The sequence below is a fragment of the Solea senegalensis genome, linkage group LG17 (genome assembly GCF_019176455.1).
Source record: "Solea senegalensis isolate Sse05_10M linkage group LG17, IFAPA_SoseM_1, whole genome shotgun sequence".
NCBI lineage: Eukaryota > Metazoa > Chordata > Actinopteri > Pleuronectiformes > Soleidae > Solea > Solea senegalensis.
Window position 1 is genome coordinate 17,207,230 of NC_058037.1, and position 17,143 is coordinate 17,224,372.

At 38.9% G+C, this 17,143-nt stretch overlaps 3 protein-coding genes across 5 annotated transcripts; 2 read left to right on the plus strand and 1 right to left on the minus strand.

Moving 5' to 3' along the window:
* Nucleotides 1-488: 488 nt before the first annotated feature.
* LOC122784264 (septin-8-A-like) lies at nt 489-9,891 on the plus strand. Of its 3 annotated transcripts, none has more exons than XM_044049451.1 (10): nt 489-614; nt 2,840-2,954; nt 3,378-3,573; nt 4,017-4,203; nt 4,295-4,456; nt 5,528-5,624; nt 5,786-5,954; nt 6,862-6,994; nt 7,110-7,300; nt 8,430-9,173. In XM_044049451.1, exons 1-10 carry the CDS (start codon nt 522-524, stop codon nt 8,431-8,433), a joined length of 1,347 nt encoding a protein of 448 aa, XP_043905386.1. In that variant the 5' UTR covers nt 489-521; the 3' UTR covers nt 8,434-9,173. The 3 variants fall into 3 exon arrangements, with proteins under 3 accessions (XP_043905386.1, XP_043905383.1, XP_043905387.1); XM_044049448.1 differs by lacking the exon at nt 8,430-9,173 and adding an exon at nt 9,214-9,891 and having other exon boundaries at nt 491-614; XM_044049452.1 differs by lacking the exons at nt 489-614; nt 8,430-9,173 and adding an exon at nt 9,214-9,891 and having other exon boundaries at nt 2,893-2,950.
* A 443-nt stretch (nt 9,892-10,334) lies between these two features.
* Nucleotides 10,335-14,845, plus strand: ccng1 (cyclin G1). Its single transcript, XM_044048519.1, has 6 exons — nt 10,335-10,555; nt 12,284-12,547; nt 12,686-12,939; nt 13,136-13,214; nt 13,418-13,528; nt 13,706-14,845. The coding sequence occupies exons 2-6, from the start codon at nt 12,284-12,286 to the stop codon at nt 13,895-13,897; spliced, it is 900 nt and encodes a 299-aa protein (XP_043904454.1). The 5' UTR covers nt 10,335-10,555; the 3' UTR covers nt 13,898-14,845.
* On the minus strand, nt 14,809-17,109 carry nudcd2 (NudC domain containing 2). The gene is made up of 4 exons (XM_044048520.1): nt 16,664-17,109; nt 15,972-16,020; nt 15,702-15,853; nt 14,809-15,230 (listed from the first exon to the last, which is right to left on the minus strand). The coding sequence occupies exons 1-4, from the start codon at nt 16,850-16,852 to the stop codon at nt 15,147-15,149; spliced, it is 474 nt and encodes a 157-aa protein (XP_043904455.1). The 5' UTR covers nt 16,853-17,109; the 3' UTR covers nt 14,809-15,146.
* Between the last annotated feature and the right edge of the window lie 34 nt (nt 17,110-17,143).

Consider the following 17,143-nt stretch of genomic DNA (forward strand, 5'->3'; position numbering starts at 1 on the left):
GGGATGGGAATCAGTATCGGTCTGATACTGGTCAAAATCACTTGATTGGATATCAAACACATAAAAATGTAAAATCTGATACAATCCAAAAAAACCCATATTTCTGTAAAGACTGTAAAAATGTAAGTCAAAATCAGCAAAGCATTTTAGCCTAGTCATGTTTGGACTTTTTGTGGGAACAATATTTGTTACACAGATTCATACATTCATAAATGCTCTAATAATGTCTGTATCAGACTAATATCGGTAGATACTCCAGTTTGTGGTATTGTGCACAAAAAGAGGTATGTCCCATAAATGATATATACAAATATGATAATTTGCTTATAGTTTTGTGAATTAATTTCATTCTACCTTATACTTCATTAACAGCTGCAAACCCCTGCATGTCTGTGTGAATAAAAGCTTACAGTGACCTCTGGCTCGCAGCATGCTGAGATACAAACACTGTGGAGGCTGTTGCAGTGTCGCCCTCCGGCACCGAGGGGGTGTTGCCTCCGAGTGGCCATATTGAAAAGATCATGTGTGAGTGTGATGTGGAGAGCAGCAAATCTGCAAGAAGACAGAATTCCTGCACACAGCCTCCTCCTCTGATGATGGCGGCCACTGACGCAGTGAGTATGATGCCTGACTGTGTGTGTGTGTGAGCAGTGGGTCAGTGTCACTGTGATGGAAAAGGGAATTAAAGCACAGCTGCATGTGTGGATGTCGATGTCAGGTGTGAGTGAGCGCAAGGTGATGAGGTAAGACGTGAGGAGAATGCAGCAGAGTCGCTGCGGAGGAGAGATGATGTGGATGAGGATGAGGATGAGGAAGCTTTGTTACGTTTAATGACTCGACATGACAGCGGTGGTTCAGCTGTGGTTGATGCATCGTGCAAACGTTCTGATGAAACTGAGTGACACGCATGGGACAAAGCGCACGCGAGCGTCCGCGCTGCTGTGGACTGTTTTACTGAAATGTGATCAGCTCTGACCACAGGTGTGCTGGGGTAATAACCACGCGCGCACACACACACACACACACACAGAGTTAAGAGGATAAACAAAAGCAGCAGTCTCCTCCAGGACTTGGACCATAATATGATATTATCATGCATGAAAACAAACAAAAACAATAAGATGATCATGGTGAATTTCCATTATCTGGATAATACTGAGTGAAATATGTAAAATGTCTTAGTGTCACATGGGAAACCTGTGTATTTCCCAGTCATTCCAGGGCCTCATGTTGATTGACTTACAATATTGTTAAAGGTACTTATTTTCCTCTAAAAATATGTATCCTTAGTAGCATATTTTTCTAAAAATGAACAATAGTTTGGACCAAATGTTCTTGAAATCTTACTAATACAACCCAAATGAAGGTATCTTAAAGACAGGAGCCCTCTGTTTATGTTTAGAATAAAGAATACCCAACTATTATATTATCAAATAAAGCATAATCCTTAATCAATCATCCTGAATTTGATCAGGATAAACGGCAGCAGTTGTAATTCACCAAATGTGTCATTTCTGTCAACGTGTTATTCGCCATAGCTTGTCTGCTGTTTACAGGGTACATTGTACAGGATGGGCCACTGTGTTTGTGTGTGTGTGCCTCCTGTGTGAGGAGGGTTATGGGTACCAGGGCAGCCAGTAGCTTGGATATCCTCCCACCCTCTGAAATAACATCTACATAAAGGGCTCTTTGTGTGTGTGTGTGTGTGTGTGTGTGATTGTGATTGTGATTGTGAGAGAGAGAGGGGGGAGAGATGGCCATGATCGTATCAAATGCATCCCGGTCCTCATGTTGAGCTTTTGACAAGATGCCAGTGTCCCAGAGTACATTTTGAATGGATGTCCTAGTTTTTACAGCCAGGGCAAAACACAATCAATTAATTTGTCAGTGTATGCACATTTATTTTCCAGACATCTATAATACCACTTTAAATAGTCAATCTGTTTGACTTGGTCAGGGGAAGAAGCATGCATCCCATCATACAAGTTTTTTTTTTTAGCAGTAGAATTCACTTTAAAAATGATGCACTACCTATTTTAAATATAAGGCGAGTACCGTGAGTTTAGAATTAAATGGTTACACTTAAGTTGAAAGTCCGAAGTCATATTTAGGTTGAAAGTAAAGAAGGAACAGTGTGTAATATGTGTAGTAGCCTGTATGATTGTGCTTATGAGTAACGTTTGGCATTATTTTCATTATTTATATTTTTTTTATTATGTATTGTTCTAATCATGCATGAATGATAAACCACATTATTATGGCCTATTTGTTTTTCAAATGTAAGGATCTTTATTTGTAAACATTGTACATAAAATAAATTAGCTTGCTTAAGCAAAAGAAGTAATTTGGATGGCTGCTGTCATTTAGATAAAATGAAAAGAAAACAATCAATATATTTTTTTTAAACTAACTGAAGATATGTTAGTTTAAGCAGTGAGTCAATACTGCAGCCCATTACTGTCAGTGTAAAAGATACCAAAGATACATCATGTGTTGTTGTTTTTTAAACTCGAGCACAATTTAAGTGGACGTTAACATTCTTCTCTTTTGAGATTTATGTACCTTTACCAGTCAAATGAAGTGTGTGACGTCCAAACAGCGTTTCATTTCAGGTCAGATGATTCACTTGTGTTGAGAAGAAGACATGACTTCATTTACAAAGAATGCTTTTAAGCTTGAGAGCAGAATGTGGGGATGAGATGAAGCAGAAGTCACACTTAGGTGTTATTTTTATTTTGTTGTTGCTGTGTCCTTGGATCCTTCTGGTCTGAGGTAAAGTCATGAAAAATGAATGCACACATTAACTGTAATGTACTCTTTGTTGTGCTTCGTTTCTTAGAATGAAGACAAACGGAACCTGGAGCTCGGAGGTCATGTGGGCTTTGACAGTCTTCCGGATCAGCTGGTCAGCAAATCAGTTGCTGCAGGCTTTTGCTTCAACATCCTCTGTGTAGGTATGTTTACTGCAGGAGAGGTTCACAGTTTTAAGTTGTTGCTGTAAACATAGTGTGCTCAGAGTACAAACGTGGAGAGTGTCTAAGTGATCAGTCGCCTCAGTTTGTACCTGTGATCTCTGCTGGTTGCACTTTATAAACATATTTGCAGAGGAGATCTCCACATTTGGCACCCTTTGAAAATAAACTTGACATTTAATCATTTTATTCTTATGAATTTGGCATTTATCTATCTTTTATTCATTTGGAATGTTGTGCATTGTTACATTCAGCTGGGTTTTATTCAGCATTTTGACACTTACCTGGTATGCACTTGATCTGTTTTTCTGACAGTGTGTCCTCTGCCTTGGGATAATGGAGTTTGATGATGAGTGCGTGAATTAATTACATACTCATTCTTGTATCATTTTTTTTTTCCTATAGGCGAGACGGGGATTGGCAAGTCAACGCTGATGAACACCCTCTTCAATACAACATTTGAAAATGAAGAAGCCGGCCATTTTGAGAGTGTGGTCCAGCTTCTTCCTCAAATGTATGATCTGCAGGAAAGCAACGTCAAACTCAAGCTGACCGTTGTCCACACTGTTGGATTTGGAGACCAGATCAACAAAGAAAGCAGGTGCAAGTTCTTCTGTGTGTATTATTTTAATCAGTTTGCTGAGTATGGTTTCATAGTAAAATGTTGCATATATTTCCACTACACTTTTCATACTGATCTTTAATAATTCAGTGTCAACTGTAGGATTTTGCACCAGCTATGGAACACTCGTAACACTCTTATACAATATGGAATTAGGAAGTGTATGAGGCCAGTTGCTGGCAAGTGAATATGTGTGGAAGAAAGAGAATAAAGGACTGACTGGTAGAACCAATGCAGTCTCAATAGACATTTGAGTGCTCCAACAGCAGGGAGTATAAACGGCCTGGATTCTTGGCTGCAAGAATTGAGTTTGTAACCGGGACACAAAGATGTCTTTGAACTAACTAGAAAACCTTTTCATGTAAGGAAGAAATATAACGATGCTTGACTTTTAATACATGTGCTAAATTTTTTCTGTGCAGCTATAAGCCCATTCTGGACTACGTTGATGCCCAGTTTGAAAGGTATCTCGAGGAGGAGCTAAAAATAAAGCGTTACCTCTTAAACTACCATGACACAAGAATCCACATCTGCCTGTATTTCATCGCTCCCACTGGTCACTCCCTGAAATCCCTGGATCTCGTCACAATGAAGAAACTGGACAGCAAGGTGATGACGGAGTCCAGCACAGTGTAAGGGCAGAGAGATGACGTCGCTTATTCCTTCAGTCGGTCTCTCGTTTTCTGTTTTTTCCTTGTAGGTGAACATCATCCCTGTCATTGCAAAGGCAGACACAGTCTCCAAGAGTGAGCTGGACAAATTAAAGATCAAGATCATGAGTGAGCTGGTCAGCAACGGTGTTCAGATCTATCAGTTCCCCACAGAGGATGAAGCTGTCGCAGAGATCAACTCCTCCATGAATGTAAGTCGTAGAAACGCGGTAGGATATTTTTTGCAGTTTGAAACCAAGCAAATCTTAAAGGATGTTATTTATTTATTCCTTTTTATTGTTATTATTATTATTATCATTATTATTATATTATTATTTGTTCTGTATGATTGAAACCGTTCAAGTTCTCATCCATCTCATTTATTTACTCCTTTTTATTGTTATTATTATTATTATTACATTATCATTTGTTTTGTATGTTTGAAACCGTTCAAGTTCTCATCCATCTCATTTATTTACTGCTTTTTATTGTTGTTATTATTATTATTATTATTATTATTATTATTATTATTATTATTATTACATTATCATTTGTTCTGTATGTTTGAAACCGTTCAAGTTCTCATCCACCACATGCATTAGAATATAGAGTGGAAAATATTTCCGTGGTGTCGTGATGATGCTCCGTCATGTTTTTATATCTATTACACAGTGAATATTGAACTGAAGATTGACCCAAAAGTTACAATATCTGTCAGAAAAGTTCAAAGTTCAGCCATAACACACAGACACATATACATAAGATATTTCCTTGTTTAGTTCCCGTTTATCTCCTTGTGTGTGCGTGGGTTTTCTCTGGGTTCTCTGGTTCCCTCCTAGTCCAAAAGCATGCATGAGGAATAGGTAAATTGGACACTCTAAACTGACCATAAGTGTGAGAGTGAAAGTGAGTTTCTGATTGTTGTTGTAATAATCAGCTAAGTTTACACTTCCCCACTACTGTGCTAACTAATCCTTCCCCTGTTGTTTCATATGAGTTCTTTTTTATTGGCTCTTGATTCAATGCCCCACATGTATTGTTTTTTTTTACATATTAAAGTAATAGGAAATAATAATAATACATTTGTAGCCGTTACACTAGTGGATACAAAGATGTGAAACACAACTCAATCTGATTAACTCCAGTCATTAAATGGTGGCATGATGCAGGAAGTGTGTTCATATTTAAAGACAACAAAGTGAGACCATTTTATGAACAGTAGTGCATATAACAATGGTGTTATTTTAACCATGTTGTAACAATATTATCACACCACGTTCCAGGCGCATCTTCCCTTTGCTGTAGTCGGAAGTGCAGACGATGTTAAAGTAGGAAATAAGATGGTGAAAGCACGACTGTACCCGTGGGGATCAGTACAGGGTGAGTCCAGGCAGCAGAGCTAATTACTCACAAACCTGCTGCCCAACTATCCATTCTCTTTTCAGGCCAGATATCCACACAATGTCTCGATTCCCTGTTGCCTCTAAGCTCATTTTTAATAAATGCAGAAGGTTAAATAATCATGCTTTGTGTTTATTTAGTGGAGAATGAAAACCACTGTGATTTTGTGAAGCTGAGAGAGATGCTTCTGCGTGTGAACATGGAGGATCTCCGCGATCAAACGCACGCTCGCCACTACGAACTTTACCGTCGCTGCAAGCTGGAGGAGATGGGCTTCAAGGACACAGATCCGGACAGCCAGTCGTTCAGGTAAATTAGTGTTAAAATTCATCAGGACAATCTTTAAAAAAATAGTCATGATGTTTAAACTGTGCTGATTGAAGTCCATGTTGATATCATTTGGTTCCTGTATAGGACAAAGTTAGTGAAACAACATGTATCACAGATGTGTCATCCAGATCCATCCAAAACAAATGTTTATACGTATGCAGAAATATGTGTAGCATTTGTGTAATTTAGAGTGAATTGCAAATACAAATCAGCTTGATGGTAAAGGTATTATTATTATTGTTATTATTGGTAATTTTAGGTGTATTTCATTTTTGTGATACAATTAATCATTATTTATCTGTGTCTTTGATCAAGTGTTAGGACAGATCTTTTACCACAGGGGTGTCAAACACAAGGCCCGGGGGGCCAGAACCGGCCCGCCACAGGGTCCAATCGGCCCACAGGATGAATTTGTTAAAATTTCACACTAATTTAAATGTAATGTCAAATGCTCCAGATACCCGTGACTAAATGTTTGTGCCTTTTATAGATCCAGTGTGCTGTGTAAATAGTACATTTAGGCATGATATTGTTGAAATTGCACTTATATTTCTCAAGTTCATGTGAGAGGTTCATGTTTTGTAAAATTATCCTTCAGTAAATGTAAAACAAAGGAGAAAAAACAAAGGGGTTCTTGTTGTTCATAGGTTATTATGCTATTATTTTACTATTTTTACTGGTCCGGCCCCCTTGAGATCAAATTGTGCTGTATGTGGCCCCTGAACAAAAATGAGTTTGACACCCCTGTTTTACCATGTTCTATATACAGTGCTAATTACTACTTTCTTTTTGATGTAATTGGGTCATATGTGTTTTTTTGATGCATTAATCCAGTGAATACAGTGATTTAAACTGAGCCGAGTGTTGCTTCTTTCCTGTGCTTCAGCCTTCAGGAAACGTACGAAGCCAAGAGGAAGGAGTTCATTGTGGAGCTCCAGCGCAAGGAGGAAGAAATGAGGCAGTTGTTTGTCAACAAAGTGAAGGAGACGGAAGCCGAGCTGAAAGAAAAGGAAAAAGAGGTGAGGACTGACATCATGAAATAATCACTGAAATGATGCTGCAACTGGTTCATGCTGCAACTGTGTGCCCCCTTCCACCACCATCATCATCATCATCATCATCACCATCATTCAGCTTCATGAGAGGTTTGAGCAACTCAAGCGGCTGCACCAGGATGAAAAGAAGAATCTGGAGGAGAAGAGACGAGAGCTTGAAGAGGAGATGAATTCCTTCAATAGAAGAAAGGTTGCAGCTGAGACACTGATGGGACAGGCGCTGCAAGGCTGCTCACAGCAGCCATTCAAGAAGGATAAGGACAAGAAGAAGTAAGCCTGCTTTTCTCTTTTTGTTTGATTTGCATCGCTGCTGAGATGGTCTTAAATACATCCTTGGCCCTTTTCACTGCAGCCATTCCAACACAGATTCACTCAGTGTGTTTATATGCATGTTACAAAGACAATAATTTGGTTTTCTTAATGTCATGTAGACACTGTAGTCCAACTAAAAACGAGTGAGTCTTAACATATCTGGATAATGCGGTTCATATTCTGATTACTCCTGCATCTATACGCTTAGTCGGGCTGGAGTCGGACTTGGTGTTCTGCGCATACACCAGAATTTCCTCCCCAGGTTGTCTGATTTCCTGTCTTAGTCAGACTACGGCGTTAGCTTGATTAAACTTAAACAAGTAGACATTGAACCTATTTTTTCATAATAAAATGCAAAAAACATGGACACCTAGATTGTACCCCAAGGGAAGGGTGCCAAAGAATGGAATGGTAGGGGCTGGTTACTTTGGTACTATTCCTAATGGAAACACACACAAAATACATAACGTGCTATACCAAACCAAACCATTCCACTCAGTGGAAACACGGCTTGTGTGCCCAGACACAGTAGGAAGAGTCACGGCCTGCATGATACAGCCTGGCGCTTATGTCTCTGCAGGCTTACCTGCCAGACTGTGTCTCAGGCAGGGGGACGTCTGTCTCACCAATACTCACGACATGTGCAACACAGATGATACTCAGACGCCCCGCATAAAATCATAATCTTTTCTGCAGGTTGAGACACTATATGCCAGGATCAATTATGCATGGCCAAAACCTCCACACAGGTTTTATCCATATCCAACACTTTGCATGAATATCAATCAATTATAGTTACGGTTGCTTAGTCATGTTCTGGACACATTGTCAATGTTACAGTATATGTGTTGTAGATATGACCTTAAAGAAAGATTGATCTATGTTTTTTTTTGTTTTTTTGTTTTTTTTAAACATCTGAATTGGTCATAACCTGAATTAGAAATGGAAAGTTGATACTTTAAAGAAGTTTCAACCTCAACATTGTTGCTATTTTTGTTCCATTTGTTCATTTGATTTCTACCATACTTCAAAACCTGCATGTTTTTGTTCGTTCCATATTTTTGTTATTTTTCCTTTCCCCTTTCAGTTGATGATTTATGGATCAAACGTCCAGGAAAACCAGGAATGTGTCCACCATCAGCATGGGAAAAAACAGACTGTTAAAACTTACTGACACTGTACATGTGGACTCATTGACACAGGGACTATGAACATTATGTGAATCAGAATAACGGGATGGCAATAAGCCACTGTGTTCTTATGGATCAAAAAGGTAGCTTTGCAGAGTGTATTTAATATTGTTCCTAATGCTGACTCTGCTAAATGCATAATAACAAAACCTCTGGACTGTTTTCACAAGACATAGCTTGTGTTCTTTCATGTTCTTTCATCACTAATAATAATCGGAGACAGTGCAGTGGGGTTTGTTTTAATGTAGAACGTATAATACTGTACATAGAATATTGGCAGTTCTTTTTAATTGGTTAGTTGCAAATGTTATTTAATACATAGTTATAAAGAAAAAAATATATATTTATAGTGAGTCTGAAAATGAACTAATATGTTGTCTTCAGTCACATAAAAGTATTTCTTAGAAGTAAATAAAGCTGATGCTAAACCCATTTTTTATTTTAACTCTGGGACGTTCCATCAAATATTTTATTAATATGATTCAAATCATCTAATTTTCTCACCTGCTTTGTACCCATTTTCTGATCTCTTTCATTTAATAAAAGTTAGATTTATTTTAATAAAAGCACTATCCTTTTCATTCAAGTGAAGCAACAAACAAAATAACAAAATGCTTATTAAAATGTTTGTCCTTGTTTCTTGTTGAAATAAATGACATGTCTTTTCTTTCCTTCTCATAGCTTCTTTAGTCTTCCATCTGCGTGCTCCTTAACCTCAGGAAGGAATTTGAATTAGAAGATTTTCTACCACAGCAAAAGATCACAGACTAACAATCCAGTGTATTATTTTTACGAAAAGTGATATAACAATTTTATAGAACTGCACTAACCATCGTTGGAAGTGAGTGGGTCTGCAGTCTTCATCATCTACTAAATCTTCTCCTCAAAGCTTTTAAGCAGTGCTCTGTAGCATGGTCTTTGCATGGCTCATAACCTTCATTCCTGCAAGAATTAAAAGCTTGTCATTGCCAAAAATGTACAACCCTCTTTCATCGGCCATGTTGTGATGCTTGCAGATTCTGACTGATGGCAGGTTACACTGTGAAGTATACAGTATATTTTAATGTTTGCTGTTAGAGGTTGAACAGATAGTACATTATATTATGATTTACAAGCACTTTAAATCAATCATAGTTCAAATGTCTTTAGTCATAAACTTCCCTGTGATCTACATACCAGTTTCCATGTTGTCCAAAAGACCTAATTGTGTTTTTCTCAGTTTTAAACTATATGACATAGCTTTGATATAGATACATTCAGGATTAAAGCTATTAATGTCAATAATCTGTATTGTGGGTGTGAGTTGGCCCACTTAAATATTTGTATATCCTTGAGTAATAAAGAGTTACTTTACTGAAATGTGTCATGTTGTCTTCATAACAGCACAAATTGAAGGTCCAATGTACACCAGAACTTTCCAGATTGTTCCACAGACCTGCCAGTTTAAAAGAGTAGGCAGTTTTGTGACTCTGCTTGCTACATTTTTACAGCTATAGAAGAACTTACAAATATATGTAGAATTTGAACTCTGGAGAGAGTAAATTAATCAATAATTATGAATGTTAACATGTTGTGTCAACTATAATCTGTAAATGCTTCTTTGGACAGAGAAAGTGGAGTTTAACATGTCCCGCCCCGTCACCTGGATTAGTCCACCAGTCTGTAGAAGGCGGGGCTTCATTTTAAATGATTGGAAGTGCAACCAATCAACACTTGAAACGTGTGACGTCATCCGCCATCTGACCAATGAGCGCTAACTATATTTGGACGTTGGGCACGGTTTAGGGCAGCGTCAATTCGTATACTGTCCTTTTCCCCATCGCCTTACGCCAAGGGTAGGGGGTGTGCATAGGCAGATATAAACCTATGCTTAAAACTTTCTTTTTTCAAAGTTCATACCTACATTTTTTGTGTGTTTTAAACCTTTTTTAACTCGCGTCTTCACAGCGCGTTTCAGCCTCTTCCCCACTACTGATTTTTTTGTTTATAGCATACTATAAACCTCAACGTAACTTCATACAAGGTAAGTTATCTACTCGTTCTTGACAAAATCCTTCACTAACCACACGTCCAATTAACAGTGCCATTTTATAGATGTGTTGTGTTTTTGTTTCGCCGTCTTGAGCTTTAATGAAACGTTTTCAACTCCTTCAAATGATAGCTAGCGGTTAGCCGTTGTTGATAATGCCCTTAACGTCAAATTTATCAGCCATTTTCTTTTCACCTCCCTTAAGTATACCGTTAGATTGACACGGTCTAACAACTTTGCGTCTTAAGGGTTTGTGTCACTGTTAAAGTTGTGTTATCTCACTAGGATTTGTTGTTGTCCTGCGTGTGTTTGTTCTCCATTGGTGTGTGCGGCAGGGACATGTCCCGACATGACGCAGATCTCGCCCTGACTCACGCACGGCCTGCTCCTCTTGTCATGAATCCTTAACCTTGTACCATCAGGACTGTTTCGATCAATCAATTTAAAACTTTTATTAACTGAAATATGACTGAAAAGTGATTAAGTAGTTTTGCAGCCCGCGAGGAACTTTGTGTTTGATGTGTCCCTGTTGTGTGTATGTGTTACCACCGCCTGTCTGCTCCAGTTGATTCCGGTTCAATGACAGCTGTTGTGAAAGACTTGACTACAAATTTGGAAGTAGTGTACCTCTCCGCTATATTAGGCAATACATATCACTTATCCATATCTAGATAGATAATTACAACTACTAATCGATTAGTTGACTGGTCCCCAAAACATATCAAACAATTTGGATCTGTCCTCGGATGCCTTGATTTGTCCACAAACCAAAGATACTCATTGGTTTGTTTCTTCACTATGAAGAAACTGGAAAAAATTGAGAGCATTTATTTGAAGGAAAGACACTCAAACCAATTTAACAATTAAAATAATATGGAATACAGTGAGATAAACCTGGTCAATCCTAAAGCTGTGAAATTCCTGTTTAGTTTTAGCATTTTGGTATAAAGGAGCTTTAAATAAGTCTCAAGGTGCTTTATAGTGGCAGGATATCTAGATAATACAAAGAGCACACATAAAACATAGCAAAGTCCAATAAAAACAATAACTGAAGACAAAGAAATTGTATGTAGGTGAACCAAATACCCGTTTAAGCAAGTTGGTGTTCAACTGCCTTTTATAACAGTCTGCAGAGATGGCAAACCTGAGATGGATGAGTAAGACATTTTGGGGCAACAGACTCAAAAGCTCGGTCACTACAGGTTTTAAGATTGGCTATGTGGGACCCAGAGAAGGTTCTGGCTGTGAGGCCTATGAGGGTGTGAAATAAGTCTGCCAAATATGCAGAGGCCTGGTCATGCAATGCTCTAAAGGTGATTGTCAGAATTTTAAACTGAATCATGTAGTGCAACCAAACACACTCATGCTGAGTGTGTTTGTTTGACCTAGTGAGCAGCCTAGCAGCAGCCCAGTAGCATTTTTTGATATGTATTAGATAAAGACTAGATATGGTGTAAATATGATCCATTTACATGGACATTTCGTATTAACATGATTCAACGTGATACTGATGGACACTTGTTCCTGTGTTTTTAGCCATCGTATCGACTGTCGCCATGTGTTTTGGTTTTTAATTTTTATCAAGTGGGTACAATGAGATATCTATATCATTGATTACCACGTTACGCATATGAATAATAAACAATGATATTTACACTCAGTGCTGACATATTTGATGAAAATGACTCTGTGATACTCAGCTGTATTTTTGTGTTGGCATAGATGATTGACACAGTCACAGGACCTGGAGCTCAGCCCTTTGCAGTTCAGTTGAAGGCCCTAACAGATCTGGAGGGCAGATACCAACCAAAGCTGAGCGGTTTGAGGCTCATCGAGGGTGCCCAGGACAATGGCCTCAGGATGACCACCAGACTCAGGGAGCTGGAGGTGAAGGACCTGCTCTCTCTGACCAGGTTCTTTGGATTCAGCTCGGATACCTTCTCTCTGGCTATTAGCTTGCTGGATAGATTTCTCTCTGTAATGAAGGTTTGTCCACAGCAGTGCTAGTGTGTGTATGTGTGTATATATATATATATATATTGTTTTTATCCTGTTGAATAGTTTAAAGTGATATTTCTTTAAAAATGTGTTGAATAATCTTATTGTTTCCTCTGTCCTTGGCAGATTCAACCTAAGCACCTGTCCTGTGTGGGCCTGTGCTGCTTCTACATTGCTGTGAAGTCCTCAGAAGAGGAAAAGAACGTGCCTCTGGCCAACGATCTGATCCGCATTAGCCAGAGCCGCTTTACAGTATCTGACATGATGAGGATGGAGAGGATCATCATGGAGAAGCTCTACTGGAAGGTGAAGGCCCCCACAGCACTTCGCTTTCTCCGCCTCTTTCATGGCCACATCCAGGAGCAACTGGATGCCGAGAGGTAAGGATACTCAAATACAGTACTACTTGAAATCATGAGGATTTGTTAAATGTAATGTGATTTTTTAAAAAAACAAAACAAAACATTTATTTCATCAATTCTAAATCATGTTGTTTCATGGTGTTATATTCAAGTTAAAACTGCATTGTCATTTTAAGTTTTAGTCTTGACACAAAGATTTCTTTCCTTTTTCTAGCAAGACGATACTGAGTCTTGAGAGACTGGAGGCTCAGCTGAAAGCTTGTCACTGTGCATTTGTCTTCTCCAAAATAAAGGTAGGCCAAAATAACTGGGTTCCCAATGTCTCACAGTAGCCTATTATTTGAATTACATCATATCTTAAAAATTCAATTCAAGTGTTCAGTGGTTGTCCAGTAATGATTAATACCTTGAAATTTGAAATCATCATCAGATATGCAATTATTTCTTGGACAAACCACTTTCTGTCAGTAAGACTGTATTCTCTCTCTGTCTGCAGCCATCTCTGCTTGCCATGGCTCTGCTGTGTTACGAGGCGCAGGAACAACATGACCCTGAACACACTGACAAAATATCTGAGGCCCTGACGTGTCTGCAGAAGCAGCTGAATGTAAGCACCAACTATTTTTATAGACATAATCTTGGAAGTAATATTTTTAAGTCAAGTAAGTCTTCTAGGTGTAGGCTTGGTTGATTTTAGGTTATATTGAAAAGATTACCACTGAGACAAAGTCTTGTGTGTTGCCTCAATTAAACTTTCTTTGTGTGTCTTTCTTATGTATTTCAGATCAAAGGTGAGGATCTGGTCTGTATGCGGGAGTTGATTGGGAAATGCCTGGCCGACTATGCCACCGCAAAATGCTCCAAACCAAATGGCCAGAGACTTCGCTGGATTATCTCGGGTAGAACTGCCCGTCAGCTGAAGCCCAGCTACTACAAGATCACTCATCTTCCCACCATACCCGAGTCAGCCTTGTAAAATATGGGGGTACACCTGGTGACCTTACATGCAGAGAAATCTAACAACTATCCTCAATTTGTCTTTTTCGTTGGCGAGTGTCTTGCTTGCAGTGAGGTCACAATGTATATCCCCAATTTTCCTTACAGATCTTCATTAGTGATGGTGAATTTCTTTAAGGAAAAGCAAATTAAGAGTTTCCCTGAAGTTCAGTTGTCATCATTCAAAGAAGAAATGCAGTATTTTCATCTTCCCCAGCATGAAGTAATGCTTTATCAGAGAGGTTAATCTGCTGCCATGCTGCATTAATTTAAAGTGTTACTTTCCTGATTGAGTTTCAAGCACAAATGTACAGTATGTTCTTGTTTAAATCCGTACCAAGATGTTTGGTTCTTCCTGGAAACGGGTTGCTGGTTTTAAGCTAATAAGTATAGAACCACCTAGGTCCTCAGTCCACCATGTGGAAGAGGAGGGAGAAGGATTTTGTGAACAGCATAAAAGGAACCAAGAAATCGGGCCCAGAATCCTTAACTCCTACCCTAGGTTGCTTAACTGTCCTGAATGCACACTCCTACCCAAGGTGATGATTTTTATTTTTTTTTATGTTGATACAGCGATGGAGCTCTGGTTTTCACCAGTGAAGTGAGGCTAGTGATGAACTCATCACAAATGGCTAACCATACTATTTGAGCTGAAATGGCAGAGTTTTACAGATGAGTTGTTTTCAGTGCTTCATAATTTGTGGACAAGGAGCCACCACAATTATAGATTGATTTCAGTTGTGCAAAGAACACAAAGCAATTGGTCACTGCAATGGAAATGTGGATTTCTTTACCGGTTTTCCTTACTCAAGTTAGAGGTTTGTTTGTGAGAAGTTCAATGTCCTAAGTTTAGAGTGGTTAAATGAAAAAACACCATCTGGTAAACCGATGCACTTGTACCTTTCAATAAAACTTTATTGAAAAGTTATTGCTGTATCAGTTTCATTATTAAAAGACATCACTCTGAAAAGCTTTTCACAATCGGATCCAACATTTCCACTTGGGAATAAGTCAGTCTTGAGCAAACCAGGACAGTCAGAAGAAAGAATACTTATGACCAATAAAATTCTGTCTTAGTCAAACACCTGTCTAGTAAACAAACCAGTAACTGTTCCTCTGAAAGCAAACCTTTGGGCTTCTCTTTGCCAAGAGTGTGATGGACCTAGTGTTCCTGGATGTTTTCAACAGTGTCCATTCCATAGAGGTGACGTGTTTGACGACAGCAATGTTCACTTCTGTAAACTGGAAAAGTCGGGACCACCACCATGAAAATTCCCGGAGATTTCCGCACCACTGAAGTCAAATCCAGGATTCTGGAAAACAAGACAAGTGTAGCCATGGGGTTTATGTCTACTCAGTCATATGAGCATTCACTTTTATAATTAGTTGTACAAATTGAGGCTGTAAAATAAGATGAAGTCAAATTTTTTCGAGAAGCAGCTTAAAACATCAAAAAGACAGGAAGCGGTGAAAAGGAACATTTTCCGGAAAGATTAAACCTGATCGCATTACACATTCTGGAATGGAGGTTGTACCTCCCCAAAAATCTGTATTCCAGTTTGTGCAGGACTGGTTTCACCTTGTTTCCCTGCTCCAGCACACCTGATTCAAATGGTCAGCTCATCAGCAAGCACTACTGAAGCCTGATAACGACCCATTTATTTGAATCAGGTGTGTTGGAGCGAGAACATTTCTAAAATATGCAGGGCAGTGAGTTCCCAGGATCAGAAATGAGAAACCCTGACTTAGAGTATATGTGGCCAAATGTAAAGTATCAGACAAACCTCCCGCTGAAACCTCTCTAATGTGAGTTTTCTCTGCATCTGGTCCTGGACCCAGGCATTGGCACAATACTCCCCCTCGAGCAGGGAGGACCAGCAGTTCCCTGCCTCTCTGTTGGTCTTCATCAGAATAATCCGGATGAGACACTTGTCCTCTGGGGAACAAAAACAGACCAAACAGAAAATGGAGAAGAAGGTGCTTTTTGGCTAATGTGCATATAAATATGTGTATATATATTATATATATAATACTATACAAGGTATGTAACCTACCTAGTGTCCATGTAGCCTCATCAGACATAGTTGTGTCAAACAATCTCCCCTGAATGAGGAGGAAAAAAGACAAGGTTTATAAATAAATGTGTTATTTAGAAGTCAGCCTTGTCATGGGCTATTGATTTCAACTTTTTCCATTTATCTGAATGAAGACATTAAAAATAAAAAGTTGTTATAGGGACTGTTAAGAAAGTTGGAATTAAATGGAATTAGATACCATTGTTTTTCCTGGTTGGACAGTTTTGTAAAGAAAATGTACTAATCTTAAAGTGACCATAACGGTTAACATAGCTGAAAACACAAGGTCCCAGAAAGCATTTGAGTGAAAAAGCACATATTATACCAATATCTGTAAATGTTGCATAATGGCCTCACTTTTGTGAGTGAGTAGTAATTAATCAGATATTAATCAATAATTAATCTTCACCTGCTTATCCCTACAATATGAAACCTTGATTTCATCATCTTAAATATGAATATTTTATTGTTTCAGTGACATTTTCTTACTCTTTAAGGACGAACATGATCAACAGATTTAGCAATAATATTTGCAACCTTTCTGATATTCAAATAAGAAAACAACATATTTGAGACGTGTAATATAAACACAACAATACGCTCCAAAGGGATTTTTCTCCTCTTTCACGCAGACGTTTAGAGGAAAAGGTGAAATCGCTTCAGGATGTTACCTTGAATATTTCCTGCCCTTTGACTTGCAGCTCAATGTCTCTGGATCCCAGGTGACACCTGACTTCTTTGGCTGACGTCCCATGTGGCACATTGACTTCGATGAAGACCTCCTCCATGGTCTGGTACCAGGAGCCCCACGGAGTCCTGCAGGGGATCACCCCGCTCCTCTCCTCGAAGTGCACCGACATCCTGTGGCTACAGAGTCTGTCAGACTCTGCTAACGGCGGCTAACTCGGTCAGGCTAACAGAGAAGTTACTCTTGACTACTGTTGACGCACGGCCGACTGAACATGACTGTTTTCAGTGACGGTTAGTTATGTCAACTCAGAGAGATGTTCTCTGACGAAAAAAAACCCAGTTGTTCAGATCACATCGCAATGTGAGCCATTTGTTTTGCCCCTCACTCTAAAAAGTCTTCTTTTCCTGGTGTGGATTCTAGTTCCGGTGGTAAACGACAACAAAGTGGCTGCACCGCCACC

What these genes read in the sequence shown, in the direction of transcription:
- LOC122784264 (XM_044049448.1), top strand. Translation starts at nt 522, where the DNA reads ATGTGTGAGTGTGATGTGGAGAGCAGCAAATCTGCAAGAAGACAGAAT. An exon ending in AGATCAACTCCTCCATGAAT is followed by an intron (nt 4,457 to 5,527) that starts GTAAGTCGTAGA and finishes ACCACGTTCCAG; the next exon opens with GCGCATCTTCCCTTTGCTGT. An exon ending in CCCGTGGGGATCAGTACAGG is followed by an intron (nt 5,625 to 5,785) that starts GTGAGTCCAGGC and finishes GTGTTTATTTAG; the next exon opens with TGGAGAATGAAAACCACTGT.
- ccng1 (XM_044048519.1), top strand. Translation starts at nt 12,284, where the DNA reads ATGATTGACACAGTCACAGGACCTGGAGCTCAGCCCTTTGCAGTTCAG. An exon ending in GATTTCTCTCTGTAATGAAG is followed by an intron (nt 12,548 to 12,685) that starts GTTTGTCCACAG and finishes TGTCCTTGGCAG; the next exon opens with ATTCAACCTAAGCACCTGTC. An exon ending in GTCTGCAGAAGCAGCTGAAT is followed by an intron (nt 13,529 to 13,705) that starts GTAAGCACCAAC and finishes TATGTATTTCAG; the next exon opens with ATCAAAGGTGAGGATCTGGT.
- nudcd2 (XM_044048520.1), bottom strand. Translation starts at nt 16,852, where the DNA reads ATGTCGGTGCACTTCGAGGAGAGGAGCGGGGTGATCCCCTGCAGGACT. An exon ending in AAGGGCAGGAAATATTCAAG is followed by an intron (nt 16,021 to 16,663) that starts GTAACATCCTGA and finishes CTCCTCATTCAG; the next exon opens with GGGAGATTGTTTGACACAAC. An exon ending in TAGAGAGGTTTCAGCGGGAG is followed by an intron (nt 15,231 to 15,701) that starts GTTTGTCTGATA and finishes CTTGTTTTCCAG; the next exon opens with AATCCTGGATTTGACTTCAG.